Genomic DNA, 23,232 nt, shown 5'->3' with positions numbered 1-23,232 from the left:
CAGCGCTGTGCCTTGCGGCACTGTGGTACTCACTCAGCCTGAGACTTGGACACAGTTTGTACGGTAAACCAAACGGCTGGTAGGACGGTCCCACAGACGGCTGCACCTGCACTCCCGGTAGGTGACGGTGATGTCCCTCTTCCTTGCACCTATGTTTGACTGATGGTAGCCGTGGATTCCCTCCGGTTACCCGCTCCCCGACTGCAATCTGGGCCGGAGGAGCTCTACACTTTGCCCGCAGGCGCTGGCCCTGAGAAACTGGTGCCTTGGCGGTGGCGATGTCTCTCTGCTTCAGGTTGGGCTGTTGCCTTCACTCGGGACTTGGTTGCTGGGGGATCTACGTCCCCTTCACTGACGGATTCGGCAAATTTGGCGACTCCTAGCCTTGCCGGGGTCCGAGAGGCCCCTGCCCTGGTGCTGACTGTCCTTCGGAACACTGCTCCAGACCACCGGGCACACAGCCAACGGGGTCCTTCCAGGAACTTCCAAACGGTCCCCCTCCAGACAGTCACCGCCGTCGCTGACCTTGCTGTTCTGGCCCTACACAAAGCTGGACCCTTCAGGCTTTCCTTCCTCCTTGTCACCTCACTTGCTTTCCTCCTTTTTCCACTTTTCTACTTTCACTTCTTGTTTACTCCTTCACTTAGCTCCTCACTCAAGCTCTGTTGTTTACTCTTGCCCTCCCTGGGCTACTCTGCCTGGTACTTCCCACCTCAAGAGCTGTGATCTCCTTGGTGGGCGGAGCCAACCGCCTGGCCCACCCCCTGGTGTGAATCATCAGCCTCTGGAGGAAGGCAACAAGGATTTCTGGTTAGCTGTGATGTGCCTACCTGGAGTGTGGGGTGTGGTGGTGTTGTGACCTGTGACCCCTGGCTTGCCCAGGGCGACACACGAACAGGGCCTTAAAAAAAACAAAAAACAAAAAAAAAAACACCATATGTACAGTTTAACAGTCCAATCAGACATTACATACTCTGACACATACACTATTTATCTGCATCAGTGAAATGCTGCTAATGTTCATGTACACAGGTAGGAGTCTAGTACGTGATCTAGATTGTCAGTGCTGCAGTTTGTGCACTTGTAGTTCATACCAGTTAATAATAAACCAGGCAGTGGTCAGCAGCCCCGCCAGCCAGGTCCCACTCAGTAGCCAGCTGGTCACAAACAAGGAACCTATATAGATGGCTTGCAATCCAAATATCATCCAGAGGTAGAAATAAGCAGGGCTCAGATCCTACAGAACAGAAAGATGGCAATGTGGGGACATACTAAAAAGAATGATGAAAAGGAATAAATAAAAAGAATGAGGATAATAACTTACTAGGTGTATATTATATACATGTATAAAAGGTTTCTTGGGCAAGTTAGACATGGAATGATCATGAAATATCTGTAGATAATAGGAGAATGAATGCATATGCCATATAACCAGGTGTATATTACGTAACCTGAGCATTATAGGTGTGGAATGATCATGAAATATCTGTAGATAATAGGAAAATGAATGCATATGCCATATAACCAGGTGTATATTATGTTACCTGAGCATTATAGGTGTGGAATGACCATGAAATATCTGTAGATAATAGGAGAATGAATGCATATGCCATATAACCAGGTGTATATTATGTTACCTGAGCATTATAGGTGTGGAATGATCATGAAATATCTGTAGATAATAGGAGAATGAATGCATATGGCATATAACCAGGTGTATATTATGTTACCTGAGCATTATAGGTGTGGAATGATCATGAAATATCTGTAGATAATAGGAAAATGAATGCATATGCCATATAACCAGGTGTATATTATGTTACCTGAGCATTATAGGTGTGGAATGACCATGAAATATCTGTAGATAATAGGAGAATGAATGCATATGCCATATAACCAGGTGTATATTATGTTACCTGAGCATTATAGGTGTGGAATGATCATGAAATATCTGTAGATAATAGGAGAATGAATGCATATGGCATATAACCAGGTGTATATTATGTTACCTGAGCATTATAGGTGTGGAATGATCATGAAATATCTGTAGATAATAGGAGAATGAACGCATATGCCATATAACCAGGTGTATATTACGTAACCTGAGCATTATAGGTGTGGAATGATCATGAAATATCTGTAGATAATAGGAAAATGAATGCATATGCCATATAACCAGGTGTATATTATGTTATCTGAGCATTATAGGTGTGGAATGATCATGAAATATCTGTAGATAATAGGAAAATGAATGCATATGCCATATAACCAGGTGTATATTATGTTACCTGAGCATTATAGGTGTGGAATGATCATGAAATATCTGTAGATAATAGGAAAATGAATGCATATGCCATATAACCAGGTGTATATTATGTTACCTGAGCATTATAGGTGTGGAATGATCATGAAATATCTGTAGATAATAGGAAAATGAATGCATATGCCATATAACCAGGTGTATATTATGTTACCTGAGCATTATAGGTGTGGAATGACCATGAAATATCTGTAGATAATAGGAGAATGAACGCATATGCCATATAACCAGGTGTATATTACGTAACCTGAGCATTATAGGTGTGGAATGATCATGAAATATCTGTAGATAATAGGAAAATGAATGCATATGGCATATAACCAGGTGTATATTATGTTACCTGAGCATTATAGGTGTGGAATGACCATGAAATATCTGTAGATAATAGGAGAATGAATGCATATGGCATATAACCAGGTGTATATTATGTTACCTGAGCATTATAGGTGTGGAATGATTATGAAATATCTGTAGATAATAGGAGAATGAACGCATATGGCATATAACCAGGTGTATATTATGTTACCTGAGCATTATAGGTGTAGAATGATTATGAAATATCTGTAGATAATAGGAGAATGAACGCATATGGCATATAACCAGGTGTATATTATATTACCTGAGCATTATAGGTGTGGAATGATCATGAAATATCTGTAGATAATAGGAGAATGAACACATATGGCATATAACCAGGTGTATATTATGTTACCTGAGCATTATAGGTGTGGAATGATCATGAAATATCTGTAGATAATAGGAGAATGAACACATATGGCATATAACCAGGTGTATATTATGTTACCTGAGCATTATAGGTGTGGAATGATCATGAAATATCTGTAGATAATAGGAGAATGAACGCATATGGCATATAACCAGGTGTATATTATGTTACCTGAGCATTATAGGTGTGGAATGATCATGAAATATCTGTAGATAATAGGAAAATGAATGCATATGCCATATAACCAGGTGTATATTACGTAACCTGAGCATTATAGGTGTGGAATGATCATGAAATATCTGTAGATAATAGGAGAATGAACACATATGGCATATAACCAGGTGTATATTATGTTACCTGAGCATTATAGGTGTGGAATGATCATGAAATATCTGTAGATAATAGGAGAATGAACGCATATGCCATATAACCAGGTGTATATTACGTAACCTGAGCATTATAGGTGTGGAATGATCATGAAATATCTGTAGATAATAGGAAAATGAATGCATATGCCATATAACCAGGTGTATATTATGTTATCTGAGCATTATAGGTGTGGAATGATCATGAAATATCTGTAGATAATAGGAAAATGAATGCATATGCCATATAACCAGGTGTATATTATGTTACCTGAGCATTATAGGTGTGGAATGATCATGAAATATCTGTAGATAATAGGAGAATGAACGCATATGCCATATAACCAGGTGTATATTACGTAACCTGAGCATTATAGGTGTGGAATGATCATGAAATATCTGTAGATAATAGGAAAATGAATGCATATGGCATATAACCAGGTGTATATTATGTTATCTGAGCATTATAGGTGTGGAATGATCATGAAATATCTGTAGATAATAGGAAAATGAATGCATATGCCATATAACCAGGTGTATATTATGTTACCTGAGCATTATAGGTGTGGAATGATCATGAAATATCTGTAGATAATAGGAGAATGAATGCATATGGCATATAACCAGGTGTATATTATGTTACCTGAGCATTATAGGTGTGGAATGATCATGAAATATCTGTAGATAATAGGAGAATGAATGCATATGGCATATAACCAGGTGTATATTATGTTACCTGAGCATTATAGGTGTGGAATGATCATGAAATATCTGTAGATAATAGGAGAATGAACGCATATGGCATATAACCAGGTGTATATTACGTTACCTGAGCATTATAGGTGTGGAATGATCATGAAATATCTGTAGATAATAGGAGAATGAACACATATGGCATATAACCAGGTGTATATTATGTTACCTGAGCATTATAGGTGTGGAATGATCATGAAATATCTGTAGATAATAGGAGAATGAACGCATATGCCATATAACCAGGTGTATATTACGTAACCTGAGCATTATAGGTGTGGAATGATCATGAAATATCTGTAGATAATAGGAAAATGAATGCATATGCCATATAACCAGGTGTATATTATGTTATCTGAGCATTATAGGTGTGGAATGATCATGAAATATCTGTAGATAATAGGAAAATGAATGCATATGCCATATAACCAGGTGTATATTATGTTACCTGAGCATTATAGGTGTGGAATGATCATGAAATATCTGTAGATAATAGGAGAATGAACGCATATGCCATATAACCAGGTGTATATTACGTAACCTGAGCATTATAGGTGTGGAATGATCATGAAATATCTGTAGATAATAGGAGAATGAATGCATATGGAATATAACCAGGTGTATATTACGTTACTTGAGCATTATAGGTGTGGAATGATCATGAAATATATGTAGATAATAGGAGAATGAATGCATATGGCATATAACCAGGTGTATATTATGTTACCTGAGCATTATAGGTGTGGAATGATCATGAAATATCTGTAGATAATAGGAGAATGAATGCATATGCCATATAACCAGGTGTATATTATGTTACCCGAGCATTATAGGTGTGGAATGATCATGAAATATCTGTAGATAAATAGGAAAATGAACGCATATGGCATATAACCAGGTGTATATTATGTTATCTGAGCATTATAGGTGTGGAATGATCATGAAATATCTGTAGATAATAGGAGAATGAACGCATATGCCATATAACCAGGTGTATATTATGTTACCTGAGCTTTATAGGTGTGGAATGATCATGAAATATCTGTAGATAATAGGAGAATGAACGCATATGCCATATAACCAGGTGTATATTATGTTACCCGAGCATTATAGGTGTGGAATGATCAGGAAATATCTGTAGATAATAGGAGAATGAACGCATATGGCATATAACCAGGTGTATATTATGTTACCTGAGCATTATAGGTGTGGAATGAACATGAAATATCTGTAGATAATAGGAGAATGAAGGCATATGCCATATAACCAGGTGTATATTATGTTACCTGAGCATTATAGGTGTGGAATGATCATGAAATATCTGTAGATATTAGGAAAATGAACGCATATAGCATATACCGTATTTTTGGACTATAAGACGCACCGGACTATAAGACGCACCCTTGTTTTAGAGGAGGAAAATAGGAAAATAAAACTTTAAGCAAAAAAATGTGGTCATGACACACTGATATGGGGCGAGGATTTGCTGCTGACACTGTTATGGGGGTAATGTCCCCAAATTCTCTACTAAGGTACCCCATCCTGGTAATGATCCTCCTGCCTTATATATGATCCTGCTATAAACCCCCATTTTGCTCATATACCCCCATCCTGCTTATATACCAGCATCATGCTCATATTCCCCCATCCTATTCATATACCCCATCCTGTTCATATTCCCCCATCCTGCTCATATACTCCCATCCTGTTCATATACCCCCATCCTGTTCATATACCCCCCATCCTGCTCATATACTCCCATCCAGTTCATATACCCCCATCCTGTTCATATAACCCCCATCCATCCTGCTCATATACTCCCATCCTGTTCATATACCCCCATACTGTTCATATACCCCCTATCCATCCTGCTCATATACTCCCATCCTGTTCATATACAACCCATCCTGCTCATATACCCCCCATCCTGCTCATATACCCCCCATCCGTCCTGCTCATATACTCCCATCCTGTATATATACCCCCATCCTGTTCATATACCCCCATCCTGTTCATATACCCCCCATCCCTCCTGCTCATATACTCCCATCCTGCTATATGCCCCCATCGTGCTCATATACCATCCTGGTATATGGCCTGTATCCTATAGCATAGAGAAAAAAAAAACAAACGTTTATACTCACCTTTTCCTCACTCCCTGCAGCCGATCATTCTCCTATTATCTACAGATATTTCATGATCATTCCACACCTATAATGCTCAGGTAACATAATATACACCTGGTTATATGCCATATGCATTCATTCTCCTATTATCTACAGATATTTCATGTTCATTCCACACCTATAATGCTCAGGTAACGTAATATACACCTGGTTATATGCCATATGCATTCATTCTCCTATTATCTACAGATATTTCTTGATCATTCCACACCTATAATGCTCAGGTAACATAATATACACCTGGTTATATGGCATATGCGCTCATTCTCCTATTATCTACAGATATTTCATGATCATTCCACACCTATAATGCTCAGGTAACGTAATATACACCTGGTTATATGCCATATGCGTTCATTCTTCTATTATCTACAGATATTTCATAATCATTCCACACCTATAATGCTCAGGTAACATAATATGCATCTGGTTATATGGGATGTGTGTTCATTTTCCTAATCTCTGCAGATATTTCATGATCATTCCACACCTATAATGCTCAGGTAACATAATATACACCTGGTTATATGCCATATGTGTTCATTCTCCTATTATCTACAGATATTTCATGATCATTCCACACCTATAATGCTCAGGTAACATAATATACACCTGGTTATATGCCATATGCATTCATTCTCCTATTATCTACAGATATTTCATGATCATTCCTCACCTATAATGCTCAGGTAACATAATATACTCCTGGTTATATGCCATATGTGTTCATTCTCCTATTATCTACAGATATTTCATAATCATTCCACACCTATAATGCTCAGGTAACATAATATACACCTGGTTATATGCCATATGCGTTCATTCTCCTATTATCTACAGATATTTCATGATCATTCCACACCTATAATGCTCAGGTAACATTATATACACCTGGTTATATGCCATATGCATTCATTTTCCTATTATCTACAGATATTTCATGATCATTCCACACCTATAATGCTCAGGTAACATAATATACACCTGGTTATATGCCATATACGTTCATTCTCCTATTATCTACAGATATTTCATAATCATTCCTCACCTATAATGCTCAGGTAACATAATATACACCTGGTTATATGCCATATGCATTCATTCTCCTATTATCTACAGATATTTCATCTTCATTCCACACCTATAATGCTCAGGTAACGTAATATACTCCTGGTTATATGCCATATGTGTTCATTCTCCTATTATCTACAGATATTTCATAATCATTCCACACCTATAATGCTCAGGTAACATAATATACACCTGGTTATATGCCATATGCGTTTATTTTCCTATTATCTACTGATATTTCATGATCATTGCACACCTATAATGCTCAGGTAACATAATATACACCTGGTTATATGCCATATGCGCTCATTCTCCTATTATCTACAGATATTTCATAATCATTCCACACCTATAATGCTCAGGTAACATAATATACACCTGGTTATATGCCATATGCGTTTATTTTCCTATTATCTACTGATATTTCATGATCATTCCACACCTATAATGCTCAGGTAACATAATATACACCTGGTTATCTGCCATATGCATTCATTCTCCTATTATCTACAGATATTTCATGTTCATTCCATGTGTAACTTGCCCAAGAAACCTTTTATACATCTACATAAGATAACTTATTAGGTGTATTATCTTCATTCTTTTTATTTATTCCTTTTCATCATTCTTTTTAGTATGTCCCGGCAATGTGAGCAGGTGCCAGAATGGATACTATAAGGCCTTGTTTGTAAGGCAAAACCAGGAGTGGAACAGAGGTAAAGTATAATAGAAACAAGGGCACCACCTCTGGTTTTGGTACAATTAATAAAGGTTAGACGCAGAAAACCAAGGGAAAGGAATATCAGCTGGTAACTGACATTAGACTCCAACAGAGCAGCTCAGACTGATGGACCATTTACCCAACCACTAGATACCAGGGATACTTACTACCCTACATTAGGAGAACTGAACCTTCCAAGCAAACTAACATTATCACCTCTGAAATTGCAAGGATAGTGATTAATTGGATGCATCAGATTAAATGCAACTACTAATTCGAGATTATATCCCTGGTAATTCAGTAGTTCTATAATAAATCAAATGCTGATATGGAAGGTTGTTAAGTTGCCAGTTGCATTCATATTAAACACTATGTTAGGCCATGTTCACACAGTGCATCTTTCCAAACCACAAAGATTTAGCCTTTTTTGCCCCAAAAAAAAAAAAAAAACACTTAGTGTGTGTGTAAAAAGTTCACATTTAGTAATTTTTCATACAGTTTGATAACAGAACTCATAGATAACTGCTGACATACCAGAAGTATATGTCCTGTTATCCATCAGTCTAGATCAGTCATGGCGAACCTTTTACAGGCCGAGTGCCCAAACTGTAGCCCTAAACCCAATTTTTTTTCCAAAGTGCCAACCAATCATATGTAAATAATTGATTGTAACCTTACCTTTGCCGTCTTCTCTTCAGCAGGGGCATCACGCTCATGCTTACCACACATTGAAGCTGAGCCCTTTCCAGACAGCAGTTGGATTGATCTTTCTGGAAATAAATTGCAGCATATTAGACAGAGATTTTAGCCTGGAATGCAATCAGAGGTCACCCTGTAATCCACATCTACATTTCAAAGTCTGAACATCTTGAAATCCCATAAAGACGTACGAGTGGCTCCCCTCCTTCATTGTGTAGTTATGTCCCCTTCCTGGCCACTTCCTGGTAAACATGTCCCCCATCCGTGTATACATTTCCTACATTCTGGTATATTTGTCCCTATCACGGCCCCATCCTGGTAAATGTCCTCCATCCTGGTAAATGTTACCCATTCTGGCATGTTCCCTCATGCTGGTAAATGTACCCCATCCTGACATATTGCCCATCCTTGTAAATGTTCCCCCATCATGGCATGTACCCCATTCCTGGTAAATGTCCTCCATCCTGGTAAATGTTCCCAATCCTGGTTAATTTACCCCCATCCAGGTAAATGTACCCCTTCCTGGTAAATGTACCCTATCGTGGCATGTTTCCCCCATCCTGGCATGCATGTTTCCCCCATCCTGGCATGCATGTGAAACGCCCACGCTGTGGCTTGCAGGGCTCGCACGGTCACCGGGCCGCTGGTATTCGGGGGTCAGGCTGTGAGTGGCCCGACCCAGCTTCCGTGACCCCCGGCGGGTTTCAATAAAAGGAAAGTCCGACCGTCAGTCCGGTGTTACAAGGGGGATGGAAGGAGGGTAACGGGGTCCCGGGGGGGGAAACTGTACGGGACGGGGGGGGGTGCTTGCAGCGCCACCCGTGGTTTGCGGCCAGGTGTTAAGCCGCCGCTGTGCGGTCTCTCTCCGGGGCAGGTGTTACGGGCAGCCGGATGGAATCGCTCCCCACGGGTGGAGCAGGGGAGCCCCGGGAGGTTAATGAGACCCAGGGCAACAGTCCTCAGGGACACCGGGGGCACAGGGCGGCGGCATTACTCACAGCAGTCACGGTGTGCGGTTCCAGTTCTTTATTTAAAGTCAGTTTCACATCGCACCCGGGTGCTGGTCCTCGCCGCCTGTAGCCTTTGGTCGGTCCCGGGCAGGTAGGAGGAAGGGGTGTCCGGTGAGGTGTTCTGGGGGTCTCTCCCTTTTGGTGCGTTAGTGCCATCCCCGTGGTATAGAGCATCTTGGGAACTCGCCGCCTCTGTCTCTCTCATCCCCGGTAGCGGACCTAACAACCGCCACTGGGTACAACTTTCTCCAGGGAACCCCAGTCCTCAGCTCCATTCCCCTCCTCTAGGTGTTATGTGGCATCTCCTCAACAGGAGCTGTTCTCTGGATGTCTGCTCTCCCTTGCAGCCTCTGACGTTCTCCCCAAAACTTCTGTGTGCTCTGCACTAAACTCACTCCTATTCAGGCCCCCCTCCCCTTGGTTGTCATGGGGACCTGCCTGTGTCCAGCCACCTGCTCATTAAGGAGACAGGATGAGTCATGGACTCAGAACAAACTTCTGCAAATGCTGTTAACTCCTTCCTGCCAGTGTGATGTTCCTGTGTGTTGTGGGGACCCTTCTTCCACCTGCCCGGGAAAAATGGGGTAACATTTAATACCCTGTAACGACCCGTTTACAGGGGCGTTACACATGTTTCCTCCCATCCTGACATGCATGTTCACCCACCCCATGCTGGCATGTGCGTTCCCCCTCACCCACCCCATGCTGGCGCTGCCCCCCCCCCCCCCATCCCCACCTTGGCACAGCCGCACACGAGTTATATATTAAAAAAAAAAAAAAAAAAGAAAGCAACCCACAACTGCTGGGTCCTCAGTTCCCACGTGGCCAGCAGACAGCGCCGGCGCCGCTCACTGACACTCCTCTGTCTCCTAGGCAACACACCTGCAGCCTGGGGGAGGAGGAGTGTCAGAGCGGAGGAGAAATGTCTCCTCCGCTCCAACACAGATTTGATCTGCCGGCGCCACTGCACTAGCAGATCAAAGCTGCAGGGTCGGGCAACAGCACGCGTGCCAGCAGAATGGGCTCAGCATGCCCCTGGTGGCACGCGTGCCATACGTTCGCCATCACTGGTCTAGATCAAGGGTCTCAAACTCTGCTGGGTGTATGGGCCGCACAGAGGAAAAAAGGAAAAAATAAAAATTTGGGGGGGGGGGGCATTCTTTGCGGGACAAAGTGACATTTTAATTGGTACCATTTTTTTTTTTTTTACACATCTGACAAAGCGCAGACAGTGGCTGCAGTCCCTGCACCAATTGCGATGGTCAACAGGGGCATGGGCCTGGGGGCCACATGAAGCCGTCCGAGGGGCCGCACGCAGCCCGCAGGCCACGTGTTTGAGACCTCTGGTCCAGAAGGTCACATCGTGCCTAAAGCAGGATTTTTTAAGAGGTACAGTTGACAGGTGCAGTTCAGCCCATAAATATCCATCACAAGAAATAGGGGGGAGGGGTCCACTTTTCTCTGCAGTGTCAGGAGCTGCAGCATGTCAGACGCACAGAGACAAACTAGGCCTCATACAAGCATAATTAAGAGAAGAAACTTTACTAGTTTAGAAAAGAAATTAACTGATTGAATCAATCACGTAAGCTAAAGTGCAATACTATTTATCCTTTTCTGTAACTTAACATATAATGAAGTCTTTTTTTCAATATAAAATACATTTAATTTTACACATTTTTGAAGTCTATTTTTCATGTGCCTCATCACGTACTTAAGAAACATACATGTAAGGCTCGTTTCACACTACGTCTTTTTAACATCCGCTGAAAACGTTATTTTAGCGGAAGTACGGATCCTGCTTTTACAGCAAATAACGTATGCAAACGCATCTGTTATTTTGCAGGATCCTGCACTGGATGTTTAGGGGCGGGCATTGGAGTCATGTGATCGGGAGTGAGGGGAACTAGACTGGGAGGAGGCTTCTGACAGCTGCAGACGCTGGTAACCATCGGCCTTGGATACCCGATATTTATCTTGGTTACGAGTGTCTGCAGCTGCTAGGAGCAGGGCTGCCTGCACGCGTAACCAACGTAAACATCGGGTAACTAAGAGAAGTGGTTACGCGATATTTACCTTGGTTACGAGTGTCCGTAGCTCTCAGGTGGGAGAGAGAGGAAGGGGGAAAGACAGAGATAGAGAGAGGGTGAGGGAGGGAGTAGAGAGATAGACAGATCACGCGAGACTGGTTCTGGGCATGCTCAGTACTTTCTGGGCATGCTCAGTACAAAAGCAGGATCCTGTCTATCAGCACGCCAGCGTTCACCTGCGTTTGCGTGCGTTATAGTCAGGATCCAGCAATTTGCAGTATTTGGACGGAGCTCAAAAACGCTACAAGTAGCGTTTTTGAAACATGTTAAAAAACTGCAAGTCACTGGATCCGCACTATAACGCAGGCAAACGCAGGTGAACGGATGTTAACGCGAGTCCATTGCAAATGCATTGAAATGAAAACGCATTTGCACTGGATCCGCTTGTCCGCTAAAATAACGTTAAGGACGGATGTTAAAAAGATGTAGTGTGAAACCAGCCTTAGGCCCATTTCACACATTCGACATTTCGCTGTATCTGGCACACTCCAGTACAGTGCAATAGTGTACAATGGCATCGCAGCAAGCTCCGGTCACATGACAGCATATGACCAGAGGTGCTGCGATGCCATTGTACACTATTGCACTGTACTGGAGTGTGCCAGATCCAGCAAAATGTCGGAGGGAAGGGAAGGCAAGGCATGCATTTTGGTGCATCTTTGAGACCTCAAAAATGCATCCAAAAACGCAATAAGATGCACTGTGTGAACTTAGTGTTCCAGTGCAACTGAGTCCACCAGATACTGATCCATTAAATCACAGGTCTCAAACACGCTGCCCGCATGCGGCCCCCCCGAGGCTGCTTGTTGCGGCCCGCAGACCCAGTGACGATCGCAGCTCTGTGCCCGGGGGTCGGCACCGTGGCAGGACTTCACTACAATTGAATCATTTGCAGAGCTGCGCAGAGGAGATGTCTGCGCTATACCTATGGCTCCTGCCTGCCAATCAGATGCAAGGAAGTGACGTTGCTGTAAGACGTCACCTGATTGGCGGGCAGCAGCCATCTCCTTAGTGTGGCACCGCAAATCATTCAATTGTAGTGAAGTCCTGCCGGGTCTAGAACCGTGATCGTCACGGGCCACAACAAGCATGTAAAGGTACGTGCTCATGGCGGGTCCTGACCTGCAGGGCCGCATATCTCCTCCGCAGGAGACTGCAGTGGCCCGTGCCGCGTTTAGGGATCAGAGTGCTGCGGTCTCCTCGCCGAGTTCTCCCTAGAGAGGATGCATGCGGCTCCGCAACATAAATTCATATGCTGCGGCCTCTGCAAGCCGCAGCGCAGGCAAGTTTTCACTGCGGGCCGTACATGCACATTGGGCATGGGATTTCTAGAAATCCCGTACACTATGCTTTTACTGCACCGCAGCGTTTTGGACGCCGGAAACGTGGAGCATTTTTTTCTTTTTACTACAAAAAACGGGCACAATACTACAGGGCACACGATGGGGGACATTACTGCAGCATGGGGACATTACTACAAGATGTTAGCTAAGATTACTATATGATGCTGCTATTTGTAAAATATTACAAGGGGATAAAATGTAAAAAAAAAAAAAAAAAAAAATAAAAGCATGATATTTTTTTTTTAAACAACAAAAAAAGTGCAGGTTTGTCATAATAATCAAGCAAAAAAAGTGATTAAAAAAAAAATAGAATCATTAAAAATGTCACTTTGTCCTACAAAGAATGCGGCCCCCAATAATTTTTTTTCTATATGCGGCCCATTCACTCAGCTGAGTTAGAGACCCCTGCATTAGATGATCAGGTAAAGATAGAACCACACAAGTCTGGTTATGGACAGTAGATAGTTGTGTAGGGATGATGGTGGATATGGTTTTACCTGTCTTTCCACAAACTGGTACAGCATAACCGTAATTACTTCCGGGTACAGCGCCAGCTGCTCAGTGATATTCAGAGTTCTCATGGGGACAGTCTTATTGTTGTAGACCAGCTCAATTATTCCTGCAAAAAATAGAATATAAAGCAGTTACATGTACAATGGCCCATACCTGCCTAGGAGCCGCTCAGCCATATACCCCATGTTACTCTGAGCCCCTCAATGCTGCAGGTCTGGCTGCTGAAACCTTTGGTGCTCAGCCATGTTGCCAGGGAAAGCTGCAAGTGGTCACCCTTTGTGGATGGTCATGCACCAGTGTGGGCTGCTCTTTTCTATGGCTCTCTGCTCTAACAGGAGGGGCGTCTAAGCATCTCAAAAGGGAATATGTAGTGACCAAAGAGTAGACATGACTAGAAAGTTCCCTCATAGGCCATGTTATCTGTGCCTCTGAAGCCCTGCTCCCAGTTGTATGTAGCCACTGACCCCTCAGTGCTACCTGTGCCTTATGTGGCAACAGGAAATGAAGCAGTGAGGACATTTCTGGGTCCTTTTTCTGACAGGAAAAGTAGGAAGATGTCTGAGGCTGAGGAAAGGACAGAGTTTGGTGGGAGGTGTATGAACGCTGGAGTTTCAGTCACTTCTATCCTCAGTGACAGTCTGTTAAGGAGAATGAAACATCCAGGCTGCCACTAATCCTATATCAAGTTAGGCAATGAACATAAGATCCAGAGACTGCTCAAAGCCAAGTTATAGATGCCTGATCTCTCAGATCCTCTCAGCACTCGAGGGACAGTTAATCCCGCTGATAAGAACTGCAGTATAGGCTGTGGACACTTATATGGATCAGTTTAGGCTAGTTTCACACTTGCGTTGGGTTGAATCCGCTGGGTCCGTTGCCGCGTCGTTTTGACGCATCCGTTATTTGTGTGTTAACGGATGCAACGGGTCCGTTATTACACAGGAATCAGCTGATTCCCTGTGAAATAACGGACCCGTTGCATCTGTTTGGCGTCCGTCTAACAGAATGCGTCAGCTCAGTTCTCTTTTTTCTTCATTCTGGGCATGCTCCGTATAAATTCGCAGAATCCAGCGGCAAATTCCATTGTAAAGCACTTGCAACGGAATCCGCCACCATAGGGATCCATTATAACTATTAACGATGTAACGGAATCCGCTGCTTGGCGTCATTTTAACGCATGCAGTTAACGTTACATGTTCCGCCCAGCGGAAGCAACGCAGGTACATCTGTCGCAATCCGTCATCTTTACAAGTCTATGGGAAACAGCGGATTGCGACTGAAGGGAAAAAACGCAAGTGTGACACTAGCCTTATAGAGTGCAATGTCATCACTGCAGGATATGGCGTAAATACAGCCTTCTAATGTGGCGCCCCTGAGGCTTCCGTCGCCACAGGTCATTGCACCCCATCAGCGGTTGTGATGCCCATTCTGGGAGAGGAAGAGAGTGAACTCCGGTCCCCTGGTAAATCCACACTACACCCATTGCTAGGGACACACAGGACCAGGGAAAGTGGCAGGCAACCCTCCCATGCTGCATGCTGAGAGGGGCTGTAAGACCCATCCCTGCTCCCATAGGGTGGTAGCTTAGCAACTGGGGAGGTGGAGGAGCCACCAGAGAGCAGATAGAGAAAGGAAGGTCAAGTTAGTTTCAGTTTACCTCAGGGAGAGAGAGAAGCAGCATGTAGTTGGAGAACAAGAACGAGAGCAAGGAGGGAGGAAGAGGCCTGCTGGAGGCAGGCAAGGAGGAGAAAGAAAGAAAGAAAGAAAGAAAGAAGAAAGAAAGAAAGAAAGAAAGAAAGAAAGAAAGAAAGAAGAAGAAAGAAAGAAAGAAAGAAAGAAAGAAAGAAAGAAAGAAAAGAAAGAAAGAAAGAAAGAAAGGAAGAAAGGAGAAAGAAAGAAAGAAAGGAAGCTCCAAGTCAGCCAGGAGCAGAGGAACTGAAAGAGACGCTTCCTGGTGAAGACCCTGGGACCCAGAGGTCCAGGTGACACCACGTAGGAGACAGAAAGGGGTCGCAGGGCCGCGGGTAGTCCTGACAGTTACTACGAGCAGGCCTAGGGGTACCAAGGACGCAGGGCCCTAGAACTGCCACGGGGGTGCAGGCTGCGGTGGCCTGGTCCACAGTGACATCGGTGGAGGGATCCAGCTGCGACAGGGGACGGGTCCCTAGAGACTGGAGGAGTGCAAAGACAATCTCCAAACAGTAAAAACCGAGGCCCAGGGACGTTGTAAGCTCCCAGGCCAGAACCCATAGCAGACCTTCAGAAAAGGGGTAATCAGCCGACAGGTGACCCCCCAGCCTGGAGGCTGTAGTGGAGGCCGAGCCAGGTCCATCTTAACTAAGGCAAGGCTAGTGAAGACAGCAGAGAAGGGACACTAAGAGAAGGGTACCGGATTTCACACTCTGAATCACCCAGAAGACGGAGGGTCCCTGACAGAGGTTCCAGCAGTCCAAGGGTCCTTCTGCCCTGACGAGAACTGTGAGTAAAGAACTGGAACTGCACCTTTGAAGTCGCCTCAGTTATTTCCTCTGCATAGACATTCACAAGCACCAACTGTGCCCCGGGCATTGCTCCACCTGTGGGGAGCAGTACCACCATAGCTGCCATCACATCATCCCGGTGGCCTCACGCAGCAGCGGCGGGCTTATTAGCCGCATACCACAGGTGGCGTCACGAACACAACCATTAACAAGCAAGCACATTTTCTACTGACACCCACCAGGGTAACGGAGCTGGGCCCCAGCCACCACTGACTACCACCGGACTAGTCCGGCCCGGCACCGGGTGTCCCATAGCCCCTGGGTGGGCGAGTCACTAACATACTGTATATAAGAGCCCAGGCTGCTGTGTGGAACATAAAAGCACTTTATAATACTCACCTAAACTGGTCGCTGCAGTGGATGTAGCTCGAATGAGCGTCTTTGTCCTCCAGTGCTGGCGCCTCCTCTTTCAGCCATCTTTGTCCTTTATCTTCTGAAGCCTGGGTGCATGACGTGTCCTACGTCATACACACTCGTCGGCATTTAGGTCCTGAGCAGGTGCACTTTGATCTGCCCTGAGCAGGGCAGATCAAAAGTATTGTAGTGCGCCTGTGCAGGACCAGCGAGTGTGTATGGCTGGAAACACATCTATGCGAGTAAAATCAGTCCGAGTGGCTGAAAAAAACTCGGCTGATTTTAGTTCACGTTAGGTCAGAGTGCAATGCAACTGCACTGCGATCCTGAGATTTTTCTCATGATTGCAGTGCGTGTGTGATCCTTTGTTTCTCAACAGCTGTCATCTGCAATTCAGCTCTGCTACATGACCGCTGACAGCAGCCACAGACAACCATGTAGCAGAGCTGAATGGCAGACGACAGCAGCCACAGACAGAGCCGCAAGATCAGAATGAACTCGGGTGAACTGCACCCAACTTCATTGTCATGCCGCTGCTCTGTCTGTGTCGCGTCCTGATTAGCAGTCACCCGTGAAGGACTCACCGGTGACCGCTAATCCCCTGAGTGACTGAATTGAGCAGCGCGATTAGCGCTGCCGTCACTCAGGTTACCCGCGGCTAGCTGGATCCTCCCCACGTGACCGCAACTCACCTGTGACTTAATCGCTGTCACTCAGGCGACTTGCTGTCACTGTTGGAGGATCCAGCGGTGGCCGCGAGTAACCTCAGTGACAGCTCAGCTGATCGCGCTACTCACCTCAGTTGCTGTGTGGAGGTGACAGGAGCGGCGGTGTCTTCTGCAGTTCGTCACCTTCATGTAGCAGAGCTGAGAGCGTCGCGGGACCTTCGTGGATTACGTCGGACAAGGATGGGTTTTTTGCATACTTAATAAAGTGGTGAACGAGGGTCTTTGTTATTGTTTATTATTTCAAATAATGTATTTTTTCACTGTGTGTTTATTAACTTTAATTTACAGGTTAATCATTGGGGGTGTCTCAGACGTCTGCAATGATTAATCTAGGATTTAGTAGCAGCTATGGGCTGCCATTAACTCCTTATTACCCCGATTGCCAACGCACCAGGGCAAATTGGGAAGAGCCGGGTACAGTCCCAGAACAGTTCCATCTAATGTATGTGGCCATTCTGGGCGGCTGCTGGCTGATCTTGTTAGGCTGGGGGGCTCCCCATAACGTGGAGCTCCCCATCCTGAGAATACCAGCCTTCAGCCGTTATGGCTTTATCTGGCTGGTATTAAAATTGGGGGGCCGCACGCCTTTTTTTAACTTATTTAATTTATTTATTTTAATTCACAGGATAGACACGCCCACCGGCTGCTGTGATTGGTTGCAGTGAGACAGCTGTCACTCAGTGTGGGGGCCGTGTGACTGCAACCAATCATAGGTGCCGGTGGGCGGGTAAAGCAGGGAATAAGAGATTGAATAATGAGCGGCCGGGGGGGGGGGGGGGGATTTGGGAAGAGAGGGATAGACTGACATGGACAGAGTGAGGGACAGAGATAGTGACAGACAGGGAAAGACCGACAGAGAGCATAGAGACCAACTGACAGAATAGTGATTGACAGACATTGTGAGACATCACTCGTTTCCAGTGTTTTAGGAAACATGCGAGAAATGTATTTAGAAAATCGGATGTCACTAGGATGGTGTGAGTGCCGTCCCGTGACATCCGATTTTTTACACACTCCCATAGACTTGCATTGGAGAGACTCGCAGTAGAAACTTGCAAAAAAGCATGCTGCGATTTTTTTCTCAGTCCGATTTGGAGAAAAAAAAAAAAACGCAGATGAGAGCTGAATCACTCACTAACATGTGTCCGATTCCAATGCAAGATTTTCTCGCATTGCTCTACTGCGAGAAAAATCGCAAGTGAGAAGCAGCCCTATGATGTAGACACGTCATGTACAGGCTTCAGATGGAGGACAAAGATGGCCAAAAGAGGAGGCGTCGGCACCAGACAACGGAGACGCCCATTTAAGTCACATCCACTGCAGCGACTAGTTTAGGCGAGTATTATAAAGGGTTAATGTTCTACACAGCGGTCTGAACTCTTATATACGGAATGTTAGAATGCTGTATACAAGAGCCCACTGGTGGTTACTGCAGCTTGTAGGCTAACCAAAAACAACAAAAAGACACAAAACACAAACCACTGGTGACAGGTTCCCTTCAAAAGGGAACTTGTCACCAGGAATTTCCCTTATAAGCTGCGGCCACCACCAGTGTACACACACACACACTGTATATAAGAGCCCAGGCTGCACCGTACAGTATAACAAAACATCCTTATAATACTCAAAGGGGTGGTGTAGTCCAATGGGTGTTGCTGCTCTCGGTCCAGCGCCTCCTCCATCTTGAGTGATTGCTGATCTCCTGCACAGCTCTGTGTGGATGACCCGTGCTGCGTCATTCACAAAGGCTGCCATTGCACACTTTAAGCTGTCCAGCTGAGGGCAGCTTAAAGTACTGTAGTATGCATGTGCGGGCAGTCTTTGACCTTCACGCTGGCGCATTACAGTACTTTGTACTCAGATCAAAGTGTGCATGCGCAGGAGTGCAATGGCGGCCGCTGTGTGAAGGACACGTCATGCACATGGGGCTGGGCAGGACGATTGTGATTTTTGCGCAAAATGGATGAGGTGCTGGAAAGAGGCCAGCAACAGCCAGTTGAGTATAAGGAGTTTGTGTTATACAGGAGTGGCCTGGGCACTTATACACAGCATTCTTGAATGCTATATATAACACACACACACACACACACACACACCTTTCCGGCCATTGGACACATCCATTGAGGGAGTGTTGTGAGGTAGCAGAACTGCTCTGCAGTCTCTTCTTACACCTCCAGTAGTTCCATTTACATCTGACAATGTGTCTACTATAGACAAGACAACTCAGCTAAAGACTCACCGTTTTTCCACTTGAATGGAGTAGTGATAGCTGCAACCAATGATTATCCTGTGACCACTGCAGCCATTGTTGCACCAGGCAAGTAGAGAAGTTTCATAAACCCCACCCTTCGAAAATTAAAAGTCCTTTACCTTTTTCAAATGTTGGTGCCCGAAGCATGTCCCTATAGAACGAGTAGTAAATTGCACCAGCTCCCTGGAAGGTGATTTCTCGATCAGTGTCCTAGATGAGAAGAAAAAAAAATGCATCTGACAGCAATTGCTAAATAGAAGGGGGAAGAGAATTAGAGCTACTAGGGTAGATGTACCGTTATGGACAGACACCTAGGAAAGGGTGGCTTAACTCCAAAGTCAGTTAAAGTAGATTTTTTTTTTTATAAAAAAAAAAAAAAAAGTGCATAAAGTAGGCAGTGGCAAAGTCGGGTAGTAGGCAGTGGCAAAGTCGGGTGTGAGCTCCTCCAGGACTACAGCAGTTTTGCACTCCATGCGCTTCTACAGGTCCATGGAAAATGGATGGAACCCACCCCCTAAGGCTACTTTCACACATCCGGTTTGAGCAGTGCGGCTCAATCCGGCTGTGAAACCTATGCAACGGATGCGGCGAAAACACCGCATCCTTTGCATAAGTTTTTACATGCGGCCCGTCCGTTTTTTTCCGGTTGCGGCATGCTACTGAGCATGCGCAGTGGAAGAAACCGCATGCGGCGGCCGGATGCGTTTTTTTTTCCGCATTGCGCCGCATCCAGCGTCCATAGGCATGCATTGAAAAATGCACCGCAGTGGCCGGATGCGGCGCGATGCGTGTTTTTTTTGCCGGAGCAAAAAACGTTGCAGGCAACGTTCCATCCGGCCGCAAGGCATCGGCTAAATCTGCCGCATGCGGCAAAAACCGGGACCGAACGCAAGCCCCCTGCGGCACTAATGTAAGTCTATGCAAAAAAAAAAACAAAAAAAACCAACCCGGCGGCAAAAAAAAAACGGTTGCGGTTTTTTCTGCAGAGCGCCGTATTGTGCCGCAGAGCAAAAACCGGAGGTGTGAAAGTAGCCTTAGAAGGAACAAACAGCTGTAGTCCTGGAGGAGCTCGCACCGGCTTTGCCACTGCCTATTTTTTATGCACTTTTTTGGAATAAATTATTTTAAATGGACTTTGAGATTTTGTGGATAATCCTCTGGACATTTGCCATACGGAAAGTGTGTACCTCCTTGTCCACGTTGTTTGATTGTGAAGGTAAACCCGAGTAGTGCAGGATCATTTTTTTTTCCACCTTGTAACTGTAATTAGTTAAAAAACACAAAATGCTGACGACCAGGTTCTCCACTGCCTTTCTATTTTTACAGCTGTGTAAGACTTCCTGCCTCGTACTATGTGGAGGGAGCCAGCCTCCCAATTCAGAGGTAGGAAGTTGCACAGCTGTCAAAATAGTGAGATAGTGGTGTATGGGAATTATGCAAACAGATTTGATGTGGTCTGCTCCATGCATGATATGATGTGCTGCCTCCATTATATGTGCATGGGGTGTGTGTGTGTGTGTGTAATATATATATATATATATATATATATATATATATATATATATATATATATATATATATATATATATATATATATATATATATATATATATATATATATATATATATATATATATATAATATATATATATATATATATATATATATATATATATATATATATATATTAGACAATTGCATGGATTTGCAATCCAAATCTTCTCATACCAAACTGCACTGCAGTCAAACTTTGTCTGGTATAAGTATGCAGTTGCTCTGACTGAAGACCTATGAATCCTCCCAGCATGCAGTGTGGCGTAGCTGTCTAGTGAGTGTGGCCTTGCACACACTTGCATTGAGTGAGGCCGGGAACATGCATATTGCCCAATTGCAGTCATGTGACTACTATTCCCAGCTCAGAAACCATAAAATCGGTGCAGCGTACAGTTTGCGAGCTGTGAAGATTCATGTGCGCAGTCACTTAAAGGGGGTTGTCCTGTGCAGAAAAGTCTGCAGTCACTAAGTGTCAGAAGCAGAGTGACGACTTTCCTCCACATCCCGCAGATTCTTATTACCTGCTGTATGAGACAATCAGCATTATATGCCAATTAAGGACTCGTTACACATTAGTATTTACTCTAAAGTTTGACGACTTACTGTGCGGCTGGAAAACAAAAACTTTTGCTCATGAAAGGTGAAGAGGTAGACTCCATACATCAAGCAAATGGCAAGCGTCAAAAGGCAACCAACCAAGATTTTCATAAGCCACTGAAGGTCAACCCCTACGGAAGAGATGGTCATGTTTAGACAGATGACTATTTGGGGTGGGAATAGTTCTTGTAATAGAGGGTGAGGCTACATAACATTAAAAAACTACAACTCCCAGCAAGTCCACTCTGTAGAGTACCAGCTGGAACAATGCAGGATTCTGACTGCTCTACCAGACACTTTATCCAATGCATTAGAATAGAGACCAGCCCCATAAAGAAAGTCACTCAATACCTGGCCTCCTTCATCTACACAGATCTCCGGGATGGAGGATTAATGCAGGTAGTGGCAGACCGACCAATTATAAACATGAGAATATAGAAAGGAGGGAAATAATTTTATTCATTTATATAGCACTGTTAATTCTACACTGCTTTACATACATTGTGAGCCCCAATGGGGACAGTGTTGCCAATCTAGAGTCCCTATCTGTATGTCTTTGGAGTGTGGGAGGAAACCAGAGTACCCGGAGGAAACCCACGCAAACACGGGGAGAACATACAAACTCCTTGCAGATGTTGTCCATGGTGGGATTTGAACCCAAGACCCCAGCACTGCAAGACTGCAGTGCCAACCACTGAGCCACCATGCCACCCATGAGAGAACTGACCAGGGATGAAGACCTGACAGGTTGTGATAACATCCCTACTAGCCAGCAAGATAAATGCACTACTGTTCCCTGTTATCAGGCATTTCAGCTTGTAGAAGTGTCAACTAGGCTTATTAATCTAGATCTGAAAAGACAGATGTTTCCATCTCTTGCAAATCTTTGAATAGTAAATTTCCCAAAAATGAAGAAGAGTAATGGGACATGTACTAGTGCACTCTGCAGCATTTTGGGGATTATGGGCTTATCACCACCTCTCTGGTTCAATGCACGTTTAGGTGTGATGCCCTGACAAAATCAGGGTGTCACAGATGACTGCACCCCTCTTCCAGGTGCAGGATTCCCTCCTCTTTGGTCCTCCATCACAACCCCACATCCAGGTACATAACACCAGCCAGCAAAGCCTAGTCACCCACCATGACAATAGGGACACCAGTGGGCGGGGCCAAGCAGATGGTGACGCCCACCTAGTGGTCCTGAGGTGTTCTGGAAGGAAACAAGACAGTCAAGCTAAGGAGGAGGAAGAGAGATGTGTTAAGTGACAAGGTAGTCAGGGGTTGGAGCTCCTGGACTACTGACTAGGTGGCAGTCGGCAGACAGGGCCACAGGCGACGGAGATCCGGTCGCGGGGAACCTTAAGTGGACCGGGGCAGGGTTGTAGCCTGCCGGTACCGACAGCGGGAATCCGG

The 23,232-nt window shown here is 44.5% G+C and overlaps 1 protein-coding gene across 1 annotated transcript in view; it reads right to left on the bottom strand.

Annotated features, from left to right (window-relative positions):
- Window positions 1-23,232, bottom strand: part of LOC142243820 (putative C-mannosyltransferase DPY19L4) — a 62,647-nt gene that overhangs the window by 34,409 nt on the left and 5,006 nt on the right. The window contains exon 3 of the mRNA XM_075316024.1: window positions 13,780-13,901. Coding sequence (XP_075172139.1) covers window positions 13,780-13,901 — 122 coding nt within the window. The remainder of the gene's footprint in view (window positions 1-13,779; window positions 13,902-23,232) is intronic.

The sequence above is a fragment of the Anomaloglossus baeobatrachus genome, chromosome 6 (genome assembly GCF_048569485.1).
Source record: "Anomaloglossus baeobatrachus isolate aAnoBae1 chromosome 6, aAnoBae1.hap1, whole genome shotgun sequence".
NCBI classification, from domain to species: Eukaryota; Metazoa; Chordata; class Amphibia; order Anura; family Aromobatidae; genus Anomaloglossus; species Anomaloglossus baeobatrachus.
Note: the sequence above shows the minus strand (reverse complement) of the source record. Positions and strands in the feature narration are given on the sequence as shown.